Here is a 14,408-nt window from a genome sequence, read left to right as displayed (position 1 = left end):
TAGTCATTTATCATAATTTTAGCCAATAAAAAATTCTTTTTAGTGAGTCAAAAAACGTTCTTCTATTAAATAACACCGGAGTCATTTATGGATAAAATGAGAAAAATTACTACAGCCAAAAATTAATATTAGCAATAAAATATTAAATAACAATTTTAAAATATTACTTGAGATTAATATTACGTGAAAATAATTTTAATATTGTCAACAATATAATTATTAATAACAAGAATTATACCTAAAGTTGTCATTATAGATAATCAATGATAAATATATAATGACAATTCAGTGATAATACAAATATCATCATTATACGTACGTTACCAATTGTTTTCAGCGACAATTCTATGGACAATTTTTGTCATGAATTATAGTCAGTATTAACTTTTACTATAATAAAAAATATCAAAATCGTTGTTGAAAACTACTTTTTTACTCTTAATACAATATAATTAGTGACAAAGTTAAAATGTCACGCGATCTTTTTATCGCTACTCTCTTTTTCTATATCGAACCCATTTCAAAAAATTATTGGTATATTGCTTTTTTACTGAAACATAAATACTCTGTGCATACTATTTGTGAATTTATAGGTATACCCTCGAGAAGGTGCTAGTGAAAGTATTTTAGTGTGTGTTTGTGAAAAGTTTAGCTATTGAACAAGAGGTGTATTTGTACTATAAAAAAATTGATTATTCCCTACATTATAAATCACTGTGGTTGAAAAATATCATAGTAAAACAGTATTATCTACCACGGTAAGATAAAACCGACGCAAAACTTAAGTTCTGACCACAATTAAACAACATTCACTATAGTTTACCTAAGACAAAAAAAAAATTATCATAATTTTTAGTTGTAGTAAATATTTTGACCTCCTTTATAAAAAAAAAAACAACGGCAAATATCTGTCATGCAGCCGTGGTTAATTAACATTCACCATAATTTTTTAATTTTAACCATAAAGATAAATCATAGTAAAAGGTCATATTTTTTCTAATTGTGTTGTAACTATGACTATAACTTCAATAAATGTGCTTGTAATTTTATAAACAGCAGTAAAATTTGTGTAATAGATTTAACATTAGATAATATATTGATATAATTTATTCTAAAATTAATTCATAAAAGGACTTTTAACTGTAGTTTTTAGACCTTGGTATTGAGATAAATGAGGTGAGAAGGAAGCAAAACAGGAGCAAATTTTTTGGAACTTGAATTCAAAATTTAATTACCCCATCCCAACTTAATGTGTTTGAATACATATTACATTTCCAAGAATTGCACAATAGGGACACTATCTGTTGCCTACACTGCCTAGATCGATACTGAATTGCATAATAGGGATATTATTAATTTCAAATAATTACAATTTTCTGTCCGAAATTTGGTGTAATTACATATTGAGTAAGACAAACTCCGTTTATTACTGACTCATCAGTCAGATAGTACTCTCCTTTGGAAAGACATTTGCTTACTTATAATACTCTTACGAGTATGGGCTTTATAGTTGATGTTTTTAACTGCCACGAGCTATATCACTTTCTGAAACTGTGTTCAACCCTCGCGTCTATCCATTTCTAGTGCCTTATTAGCCAATAGTTGTTCTCCCTTGAACGCATAGCCTCTTAACAGTAGGATTTCTTTTCTTATAGACTTACATAAAGAGATAGCCGTCGTTTTTTTGCCTTTACTTCTCCTATGACAGGACAAATTTCTCTGTACCTTTAGCATTATTGCTGATTCCTGCGTCCAACCCCAATCCGTAGTCCTCCTAAAGATGAAGTAAAGGTGCTTTGTGATTTGAAAAATTATATTTATTACGCTTTAGATTTGAAAAATTTACATTTATTACGCTTGAGACTTGACTTTGTTTAACAAATAGATCTCTCCACTAGTCAAAGTTTACCAAATTTATTGATATTAATAAAAAAAATTGAATGAAAATCAACATTTACTTTATATTGACTTATTACTAATGTATTGTAGGTCAAACAATTTTTTTCTAACTAAATTACCCTATAACAATGAAAATTTACCTCCTCACATGCATTAACGTGTGAAGCTATAAAAGGGCAATTTGATAATAAATTGATTTATTTGACCTGCAATTAATATGTAATAAATCGGCAGTAAATATGAGTTTTTATCCAATTTATTTTTATTAATATTAATAAATTTAGTAAATTTTGACTAACGGATGAACGTACGGAAGCAAACTTTAAGGGAGGAGAGTGTAATTATCCTTATTATTATTTTTTTTTAAATAGAAGGTAAATTAAATTTATTATATTTATAGTTATTACAAGTAAAGAAATTTAATTATTACAAAATTTTGCCCAAAAATTATTCAACTTGATTGTTGCAACCTTCCTACAATGAATTGCGCCCTAACTTTTAACAAATCAAGCGTTACCATTTACGACCGTCAACTTATAGCACGTTTTTATATTCTTAGTGAAATTAAAAATGTGATATTTAAATATAAAAATCTGGTAAGTCAACCATTATACTATAAGAAAATTGTAATTTTAGTCTTGTACAAATTATTTTCGTAATTTAATCATATAACTTTAAAATTTTGGTAATTTTAATCTTTTCTCGATCAATTTAATCTAAAAACTGTAGCCATTATTGTCACAATGGAAAATTTTTGTAGTATTTAATTTCCAATGCCATGGCTACAAAAGTTCAACTAACGTACACTTTGTTGCTATATTTATAGTAATTTTCGTTGTCTATACCTATTTTGAGGCCTACGTACCTCATTTTTTTGGATAATTTTAATACAAAATTTATTATGAAATATCCATATATTGTTAATTAGTTCATCTCGTTAATTATGGAATTCAATTCGTTGCAATATTATTTCTAATATGTCTTGTTCTGTTGTAGATTTATAGTGAATGTTTTGACCTCACTTGTAGAAAATTATAATTAATTAATATTTACTATTATTTTTTATTTTTAAATGTAATAATGAATTGTAAGAAAAATCGTATTCCTGTGCATATGCATGCAAAGGTAAATAACGAAATTAAGAAAGCTTTCTTATCTTCTCGAGCCGACAACTCTAAACACACTATTTTGACATGTCTGGTCCACTACGCAGCCCCTCAATAGCAATTAATAGTCTAAATTTCTTACTCGCCCAGTGACTGTTAATACCATGGGTGGGAATTTGACGAAATTATATTTTAGTCTCATGGTTCAATATTTTTAATTTATTTAAAATTTATAAAATACTTTTAAAATTAGAAAAATTTAATATATTTAATTTTATGCTTTACGAAATTTTTAAAATAGTTCAAAAATTAAAAAAACTTGAGACATTAATTAGTCTCATAAACCCGTAAAACAGAGGACTAAACATGTCGAGTTTTCTTAATTTAGGACCATTTTGAAAATTCTCTAAAATAGATGATTAAATGTATCAAAAAATTTTAATTTTAAAAATTCCTTAAAACAAAAAATTTAAAATGTTGAATCCCTTATTTTATGAAATTAAAAAGTGTAATTTTGCCAGGTAATTCAGTTGGTGCGGCCGTTTGGGCATAATTATTTTATAAAAAAGGGTACTTACATTATTATTTCAAGATTTTAATTAATAATTCTATAAATTGTTTGAAGATTATATATAAATCAAGTTATAAATAATAATAAAATAACAACCTGTATATACTTATTACACTCTCGTAAAGCATGACACAATACACATATTTGAGTAGAATTTTGAATTTGTAATCTTATACTCACTAAAAAAAATTATTATTGACGAATATGGATAAAGATTATGGTAAATAATTATTATTAACCACAGTTAAATAAAATCGATGCAAAAAATGAGCTTTTCAACTATGAAAAAATTATTTGCCACAACTAAGAGACATGGTAAAAATAATTTGCCATCCTCATAAAAATCAAGGTCAATAATTATTACATGACTGTGATCAATAATTTATTACTAGTATGATAACTGTTCATGATTAAATATTATATTTCTTGTAGTGACTTGGAAATTTATAGACAATGCATTTACGTCCCACAGATGATATGATCACATATTCGAATTTTCTTTATAAAATAATATTCTATAGACAAATTACATTTGTTGAAATATTATAGACAATCAAAATTTAAATTAAACCAAACGCAGCCTAAATCTTATACCATATTTTGACAGTTGATTGTGTTTTTCTAAGTTAATATTTCATCTCATATTTAATATGATAGCTACATATCAAGTAAAATTTATAATTTTTGTCTAGTAGGCACGAGGAACAAATTTTAGTCCTATAAGCATATATAGTAATAATTTTATGCTGTAATATAAAACTTTTGTATATTCGAAGAGAAAAATAATTAGAATTTGCTAAATAATCGAAAGTGCATGTGACCAGTTTAATAATCAAGTTCACTTTTTCGATAATTTTAACGAAAGGTTATTTTGTTCTCAACGTGCAAAAAATTTAAAACTATAGGGTATTTTAGAAAAATTATTTATTTATTTATTTTCCAACTAGATGCCAATCTCGAACATGGCAGCTCATGTGGCATTAGGTCTAGACATTAGGAGGGAAATTGATACCCGTTTTGCATTCTCTGTCACGCAATAGAACGAACAAAAAATTAATAATTAAATAAAAATATCCAAAATTTCCTTTAAAAAAAATTCTAGATCTAATGCTGTGTAAGATGCCACGTCCAAATTTAGCATCTAGTTGGCAACCCCCCCCCCCAACCCCCCACCCCCACCCCCAAACATTCCTAATATTCCCGATTGCTCCAGTGAATTTCGATTATTTTCTACCTAAATATCTAAAATCACGTAAAATTATAAAATTATAGGAATAAAATTGTCAGTGCATTTTTTACATAACGAGGATCGCAATTTTGCGTATTAAATATGTATTATTTTTCTCTAAAAATATCTTTAATATGAATTGTATACAGTTTAATTACATATATCTATGAAGTAATTTCAAGGATAAAAAAAGAATAGAGTGCAGTAGGGATTTCACTTAGTTTAATACGAATTCAGGACCCCCCATTATGAGGAAGGCTCAAGATCAAGGCAAAACCTACCCTATCCTCTTTTCTTGTACGTACTATCTATATATATATAATTAAAATATATACTTACTATCAGGGCATGATTTAATAACAATTAAATTTTGTCTTGTAATCCAATATGTACTTTTCAAACTATACAATTTGATATTTACAGTAATTTTTATCTTTTAATTAAAATATAATGATTAAATATATTTTTATTCATTTTAAACACTTTTTAACCATATATATATATGCAAGAATAAGACCAGATACCGATGACGTGCATTTTGAATAAATTCTTAAAATTCTTTCGAGTTAATTAGCAAGTAAAATTCTCGCTGTTGATCTATATTATTTAATACAAAAAATTTACATTTTAACAGATATAGCAATGAAAGTGTACTTGGTAATGAATCTAGCAAAGAATTATTTAAAATATATATTGAATAATGTTGATTAGTATCGAAAGTTTCACTTGTTAATTAGCTCGATATTAATTTCAGAAATAGATTTTTTTGTAGCCATTGAGTTATTTTTATAGAGTGTTTTACAATTTATTCAAAATCAACTCAAAAATAAGAAACATTGCAATTTAATCCAATTAGTATAAAGACACCACTATTTTAAATTTAAAAATTCTGCACATTCAGAAAAAAATGTCTGTCATTTGTTAAAATGGCCAAAACAGTGCAGATAACCAGATTAATTATTGGGTATACTTAGTCATTTTAGCAAATTTTAGTTATTTTTGTCTTAAATGTGCAATATTTTAAAATTACAGAAAATAATTATTGCCGAAATGGATCCGTACAAAATTAAAATTATCACCCAATACTTGCAAAATTAAAATTGCAATTTCCCCCTATTCCCCTACAGATGCATATTTTAACCATTACATCTTTTGAGTGAATGATCTTTCATCATACTTTTATATTATACATTGATGTAAAATTTACTTGTGTTTTATATATATAGGACCCACTTTTAAATTATAATACAATTTAATTATAATATTCATTTTTTTTAAAAAAAATATCATTCGCTCGATAATATACATGAAAGTGTGGGTAAAATTATACTTTGAGTCACATAGGATAGGGGGTTCAACACTTTTTGTTCTATACTTTATGAAAATTTTAAAATGGTTCCAAAATTTTGCTTAGGAATTTTGAAAATAGTTTCAAAATTGAAAAAACTCGACACGTTCAGTCTTGTACTTTACGGGATATATGAGACTAAATGTGTCGAATTTTTTTAATTTTAAAAATGCAGTAAAGTTAGGATTAAATATATCCAATTTTGTTAATTTTGAGATTATTTTAATACATTTATAAAACACAAAACTAAAAATATTAAACTCCTATTCTACAAGATTAAAAATATAATTTGATCTGAAAGTGTGATATAAAATCCACACCGCACGTCCCCTGTCTCCATCTACACCCATCATCCTGACCTACCCTACTCCTCCACCTCTTTCCATTTCCACAAAAGCCCTACATAGGTCCCTCCAAACTTACCATTTACCAATAATACACACTATATTCTCTCCTCTCTCTCTCTCTCTCTCCTCAACAACACAAGAGAATGCTACTACAGTTGCTCCCCCTTTTCTAGGAAAGAAAATCAACCAATCTCTCTTGATATGTTTGCAGAAAACAAAGCCCTGGAAACCAACCAAACATCATAAGTTTTCTAGGATTGATCAAACACATATGGATTTAGCACAACAAAACCTAGTTAAACTGATTTGATGCTATATATCCAATCTCTTGTCAACCCTTTTGCCTTCTGTGTTCTTGCCTGTATTTCCTCTTCTACTTCAACTCCTTGAGCAGCTGCAAATTGACGGTTCTGATCATGGCAAACATCAAAACCCTTTTAGCTTTATGATCAACCCTTATATATACTCAGTTTCTTCTTGAACCCTAGCTAGCTTGAAGCTTTGTAACTTCGCAGATCCTCTCTCTTTCTCTCTCTCTCTCTCTAGAAAAACTGTAAATAATATTCAGCAAGAAGACTTTTGATGGACCCAATAACTCAAGAAATGTTCTCCTCAAGCACTGATCATCAGATCAGCGGTTTCACCATCACCACCACAAGCAACAACTCAATGATCGGCTCACCATCTGGCTCCTCGTCCTCCGCCGCTTCCGGCTCCTCCGCCGCCTCCTCCCCTACCACCCTCAGCCGCTACGAGAACCAAAAACGCCGCGACTGGAACACCTTCGGGCAATACCTCCGCAACCACCGCCCCCCTCTCTCTCTCTCCCGCTGCAGCGGCGCCCACGTCCTCGAATTCCTCCGCTACCTCGACCAGTTCGGCAAAACCAAGGTCCACACTCAGCTCTGCCCCTTCTTCGGCCACCCCAACCCCCCCGCCCCCTGCCCCTGCCCACTCCGCCAGGCCTGGGGCAGTCTTGACGCCCTCATCGGCCGCCTCCGCGCAGCCTATGAAGAAAACGGGGGAAAGCCTGAAGCCAACCCTTTTGGTGCACGGGCAGTCAGGCTTTACCTGCGCGAAGTTCGGGATTCGCAGTCGAAAGCAAGAGGGATCAGCTACGAGAAGAAGAAACGGAAGAGGCCGCCGCCACCCCCGCCGCAGCCGGCCGCATTGCCACCTCCGAGCTGAAGCCAGCAGAAAATTCCGACAGGTGCAGTGATCCCAGTACGATGAGAACAACATTTGCATGGAATTGAGTAACGCTGTCTCTTACTATATATAGTCCATCTATCATCAGTTATTAAGGTTACCCTAAATCTTGCCTCTTTTGTATAAGATTGTTATTGCCTTTTTTATGCTATTTTTAGTAAAACTTTGTTAGAACTTGTGGGATTTCATATTTTATGATGCTATTTACATAAATGCTACTTCTTTTCTCTTGTAGTAATGGAAGTGGCAGTTTTATGTGCTTGTTTTCTAGTTATGGTCAAGTTTTCATGTTATTGCCACCCATTCCGACCAAGGAAGCAGATTTTAAATTTTATTGCAACTTCTATTTTATCATATATTTTATTTATAAAAATTTTATATATAAATTTAAAATAAAAAGTTCAATTTGAAGTATCTGTGCTAAGATCTATGTGACTATATGACCAATTTGTCATGAAAGTTTTATTCTGAAAAGCCTAGACTACTGTAATAGATTTGATGCATCATTCTTTTTTTTTTTTTTTTTCTTTGCCCACTTTTTGTAATATTTTGAGGGTTTTTTCGATTAATGGGTCTTGGCAAATCATCCAGATATGAAAGGAAACTTTGCAAGAATCACATGTCAGCATTGTCTAGCACTAAAACTTGTCACTGCTGAAGGAGTCTTTCATCAGTTCTCCTTTTGTAAGCTTGTGCTCTTTTTCAATTCCCCAAAAAACCCAAAAGAACAAGGGAAAAATTGTGCTAATTTTGGGATAATTACTGATATAAACCAATGAACATTTATAAGTTCTGTGGGTGAGACATTCTCAGACAATCAGAAGCTTGTTTATGTCAGCTTCATGATCAGTGGGTTCAAATTAAGTTTCTTCAGCTAAATATTATTAGAAATAAGGTTTAAATATATTTTGGTATGGTAATTTAAATTACCAGGCATTTTGATTTCTTAACTTTCTAGGGTAGTATTTAATTTGGTCATTTATCTTTTTAATTTTCTTTATTATAGTTTTTTTGCGTCGGAGTTCACCGTTTTGCCTAGAAAAATATATGTTTCTCTCATGTGACTTTTAAAATTGGGGGCTTTTGTTTCTATTGGTGCACTTCTGCCGGCACTTATATTCTTTACCTTTTTAAGGTAGCATTTTGGTACTATATTTTTTAAATTTTCACCATTTTAGTTATGTTCTTGCCGGAGTTCACCCTTCTAACCCCTGAAAGTGAACTCCAATAAATAAAATGACTAAAACCATAAAAATTAGAAAGATAAAAATGGCAAATAATTTAAATTATGAAATAAAAAATGCATTTAATCCTAGAAACAATGATGTAAGAAAAAGGGGCTTCTAGATCTTCACTAATCTTGGTTGATAGCTAGTTGGTGTTCTTGTGCATGTCTTCTGTGACTATGTGTGTGATTTTGGAAAGGTCTATATTTGAGGTCATTAATATGCAAATCTTTCACCCATTTCTGGATTGTGTCATATCATTGATCTTACATGTTCCCCCAGAAGAAGATTGCATTAAATTGTAGTCAATGTACGCTCACATGAACTCTTTCAATAGTAAAATTTGGTTGGGTGTTCATTAAAGATTTTCTTGACTTATATATATATATATATGTATGTATGTATGTATGTATGTATGCGTACGTGCGTGTGTGTGGAAAAAGAAGACAAAAAACCCCAGTCATTCAAGATTGATTGTTTTGCAGATTGAGTTTTCTATTCCAAGCTGTACTGTTTTACTTAATGTTCGGGCTAACTTATATTTTTAGTTATTTGTTTCATTTATTAAATTTTTATGATATTCTCAAAATTTAAAAAGTTCAATGCATTTAGTTCTTTTCCTTATATTTAGTTCTTTGCTTTACGAAATTTATGGGACTGAATATATCGGGTTTTTTCAATATAGAAATTATCATTTTGAAAATACTCTCAGAGGATACGATTAAACGTCTCGAGTTTTTTCAATATTTTGGGGCTGTTTTAAAAATTCAGTAACTTAAGCAGAGGACTGAAAGTATTGAACCTCCATTTTATAGGACTAAAAGTGTAATTTCACCTAATATTTATACCCAATATCCAAATTTATCTTTGAATAAAATAAGTGGCATAATTTTTATATACATTAATATAATTTGAAATAGAAAATTTAATTTAAAATAAAAAAAACCCAATCCAATTCGCAAATTGTGATGATATTGAAGGAAAAAAAAAAAAAAAAGGACTAAAGCTGCATGGGGCCATGGAGGCTTCCAAGGTTTTATACTGCTATGTCTTGTGCTACAAATGCACTTATATTCCTCTTTCTTTATTGATTTTTACACAATTTTACTGTATACATTTAGGAGGATGATTTTAGTTATTCTTTTGCCTTATTTCTTTGTTTCGGACATCCTCAATTCATGAATTAGATGTGTTTTTTTTTTTTTCTTTTCAGTAATTACATTTTTATATCGATCAATGAAAATAAATTATATTAAATTAACATTAAATAAGATAATTAAATCTCTATACGTTCGATAAATCGAACCCATAACCTCAAATTTATTTATAAGCTTTCTTAAATTGTTGTAGTGATCAAGATGTTGCTTAAATATAGGGACCCATTAATGGAATAAAAAAATTAGTTATTTTATTTTTTGTTGACATATATAATAAATAAATATATTTACTATTTATTGGCAGTGGATTTACTGTACCTATCAATAAGATATGCATCTATAATTTTGATGTTATTTTATTGATTTCGTTATCATGATGATCCATCATACGTTAAAACACTTTGTCGGTTCTTCCATTAGAGGCTTTCATGTGTAATTAGCAACCCTAGACAACTTTTGTCCCCAAGATTAGAGGAATTTAGACCATTTTAACTGTAGGGTTAATTTTATATTATTAAATATTAAAGGTGTAATTATTGGTGGAGATAAATCATACAAGTTTTATTCTTGCTTGACTTGGTTCTTAGTGGATGTTTAGATTCCCTAAAACTATGGCTACTTGTTAATGTCAGAATCCATAGCTTTTTGTTTGTGGGATTAGGAGGAGTGTTTCGCATAATATCACTGAAAAAAAAATATATGATTTTTTATTATCGTTAATTACTATAGTTAAAAGAAAGAAATCATGGAAAATATAAAAATTAACTTCAGCTTCGCAATGGTCATTAATCGTCGTTTTTGCAAGTGTGGTAAAAAAAATTAGTCATCGTTAAAACAAGGGTAAATTATATTTTTGGTCCCATAAGTGGACCTGTTTTCAGTTTTGGTCCCACACTCAGGCCAATTCGTACATTAAGTCCCACATGTGTTTTTTTTTTCAATTTAGTCATTGAGGGATTCCCGTCCAATTGATAAAGTCAGTTGCTCTCTCCGTTAGTCAATACAATCAAATTATGGGTACATTACATTTTTTATTCTATGAGTGGACCTATTTTCAATTTTGGTCCCACACGTAAATGTGCGAATTAGTTTGAGTGTGAGACCAAAATTTGAAACAGGTCCACTTATGTAACAAAAAATATAATTTACCCCTAAAACAATGTCAGATGTTTTGACAATAATTAAAAACTACGGCGAATATTGATTAGTCGTAGGAAAAATTTAAGTTTTTACGTTTTAATTTTATTTAATTGTGATTAATAATATCGATTTAAAGCTGTAATAATTTATACTATAGCAAAAACTGAGTTTTTTTGTAATGTATATTTAAATTTTGGCTAAATTGCATTTTTTGACGTGTATGTTAGGGCGGCATTTTGATAACATGATTTATGGGGTGGTCAGGTGACAATGTAATGATAATATTTATTTAAATTTGAGTAATTTAAGGATTTCCGCCACCAAAGTGGTTAAATTTGGTCGGAGTGAGTTGATGTGGCTAATTTAGGGCTTTTAGATTGGGGCAACTATGGATGGATACTGATATTGGAAAAATGGAAGAAAAAATTGTAATTTTAGTTATGTATTTTCGGAGGCTTTGGCAAATTTTGTCATAAATTTTTTCCTCTAGTTTGTTCGATGTCACTGTTCTAGCCATTACAAGAAAATAACTCAATATTAATGAAAAAATTAACCTCAAACTAATTAATAAATAAAATTTTCGTTGTTAATCTACATTATTTAATATATATATATATAGATGTATGGGGTGAATAGCAATTTACCCCATGTGATATTGAAAATGAGCACATTACCCCCCTATGACAAAAATATAGCAATTTACCCCCTTGTACTTTTTAAAATAAAGCAATTTACCTTCTTATATAGGGAGGTAAATTGCTTCATCTTAAAAATTATAGAGGGGTAAATTGTTGTATTTTATAAAATATAGCGAGCTAAATTGCTATTTTTCATAAGGGGGTATTTGCTCATTTGCGATATTACGAGGGGATTGCTTGCATTTTTCCCTAGGTATATGTATTAGACAGTTCGTTGCTAACTTCATTAGTAAATAAATTTATATTGCCACCAATCTATTATGCATAACACATCTATGAAAATAGTATGAAACTCCATAGCTATGACATTATATTACTGCACAATTTGAAAATTCTAATTAAAATTAGCTACAGAAGTATTATTTCGAAAATAGCTAGCGCTCATTTTTATAACCGTAGATATGAATTTATTGGTATATGCCCTACTTTTCGTAGTAGTGGAAATTCAATAATTTTTCATGTACCTATAATTATCAAGTAAGCCCCGCCCCCCCCCAAACCGTCTTACTAGGTTAGGGTTACATTTTTAAACCATGATGTCTTAATTTTTGTTTTAGAAAATGACATTGTCATTCTAGGTAGCACTGTGTGGTTGATTAATTGAGGAGACCTATCATATTGTGTCAATTGATGTGGTTGTGGATAAAACGCTTAAATGTATTTTATGCCTTATAATTTAAATTATTTGGAGTAGTTATTGTAGAACTTTTTTAGGGTAGCTGTATTTGAGTCGTACAACTTTTTAATTATTGTGATTTTAATTCATTCTTTTTATCGAGTTCATCATTTTTATTGAAAAAAAGCATGTGCTTCTCATGTGACTTTTTAAAAGTGAGGCTTTTGTTCTTATTCGTAATATTAGTATTTTTATCCTTTAACTTTCTAGGGTCACATTTTTTATCCTACATCATTTTAATTATCGTGATTTTAGTCCTCTTGTCGTTGGATTTATTACCCTTCTTGTCATGGAGGTCAATTCTGGTGAATAAAAGGACTGAATCTCAAAAATTTAAAAAGATACAGAACTAAAATATTACATTCAAAAGTTAAAGTACGAAACGCGAAGCAACCAAATTATGGAATGCATTTAATCTCGATAAAATTGTGATAGCGATGCATGCATGAAAATGCAGGTTTAGGAGCTGCTATATATAATATGAGGATTTAATTCAAAAGTTTTATCCTAAACATTTGGTCCTGAGCAAAATGTTTTTCTAACCCCACAAAATAAGGGTAGAATTTTTTTTAGTACCACAAATATGGCAGATAACGCTTTTAGTCCCATAAAACTCAAAATTACATCTTTTTAGTTTAAAAAAATACGTGATTATAAATTTTATGGGAAAAAAAAATGATACATGTCATAGTTGTGATACCAAACAAATTCTACCCTTAATTTATGGGATTAAAAAAGTATTTTCCCGGTTTGACCATGCTATCCTTTTTCTAATTTTTACAAGACTCCAGATCCATCTCACCCCTATCCGGATTCAGACAGCATTAGAAGAAAATTTATGATTGGCTATGGATTGAAGTTAGTTATTAATTATAATTAAATGAAAATCGATACAAAAATTTAATTTATCTATCATAGAAATTAGTTTTGCTATGACTATGAACCATAGCAAATGTTTTGTCATAGCTAGTCGCATAGCAAATATTTTAACTAGACTTGAAAAACTACGATCAATAATCATTGCGTTACCATAGTTTATTATGATTTTTTATTTTTAAATATGACAATTAGCCATGAATAGATGCTATATTAATTTCTTGTGATGTTGAATGAGTCTAATATGCAAATTTAGATTTTTTTTATTTTCTTTTATTAACCAATATACCTTAAAAAATATGAAATTATTATTTGTAAATAAATAATATATTATATTAGGTCGGAAAATATATTTTTTTTTGTAAATATATATTAAATATATTTATAAATATTATTCGGGAGGAGTTTGGACGAGACTCAACCCTTACTCGGGTCCATAAGATAAAATATGCTCCCAGATCTCAACCCGTTAATTCGGCCTAAAACTCTCCCCATTCAGGATGGGTTCAGAATGGATCCTGCTCTACGTACCGGTTCATCAAGTAGTAATTTTCTTCTTATTAAGTTGTTTTTTTAAAAAAAGTTGGACTGCAATATTATCAAACCGTAAGTGTTGACATGATTAATAACGTGGATTTTTTCGATTAATTGACCGCGACGAACTAAAATTGCCATAATCTTTAAAATTATAAGGCCAAATTATATATTTTTATTTGAATGGAATTAAAATTACTATTTTATATAATTTATATGACTAAAATCGCATTTTTCCAAAACAATAATAGAAAATTTTACTGTCAAATCAGTCTGAGTTATATACTGCTTTTATCAAAATTTTCAAGTTTTGTATATATATATTTGTACTGGGACACAATTAAAAGTAATAATGAAAAAAAAAAAGAAAATGAATTCGATTATAGAATAAAA

The 14,408-nt window shown here is 29.6% G+C and overlaps 1 protein-coding gene across 1 annotated transcript; it reads left to right on the top strand.

Moving 5' to 3' along the window:
- The first annotated feature begins 6,565 nt into the window (after positions 1-6,565).
- Positions 6,566-7,982, top strand: LOC148788804 (protein LIGHT-DEPENDENT SHORT HYPOCOTYLS 4-like). The gene has a single exon (XM_088878188.1). It carries the CDS (start codon positions 7,082-7,084, stop codon positions 7,685-7,687), a length of 606 nt encoding a protein of 201 aa, XP_088734314.1. The 5' UTR covers positions 6,566-7,081; the 3' UTR covers positions 7,688-7,982.
- Positions 7,983-14,408: the final 6,426 nt, after the last annotated feature.

Source organism: Sesamum indicum, linkage group LG3, assembly GCF_026168435.1.
Source record: "Sesamum indicum cultivar Baizhima isolate 11 linkage group LG3, ASM2616843v1, whole genome shotgun sequence".
NCBI classification, from domain to species: Eukaryota; Viridiplantae; Streptophyta; class Magnoliopsida; order Lamiales; family Pedaliaceae; genus Sesamum; species Sesamum indicum.
The sequence above is the reverse complement of the archived record's forward strand: the minus strand, read 5'-3'. Positions and strand labels throughout refer to the sequence as shown.

Bases quoted from the DNA above. Each gene is read 5' to 3' on its own strand.
- LOC148788804 (XM_088878188.1), top strand. From the start codon at position 7,082: ATGGACCCAATAACTCAAGAAATGTTCTCCTCAAGCACTGATCATCAG.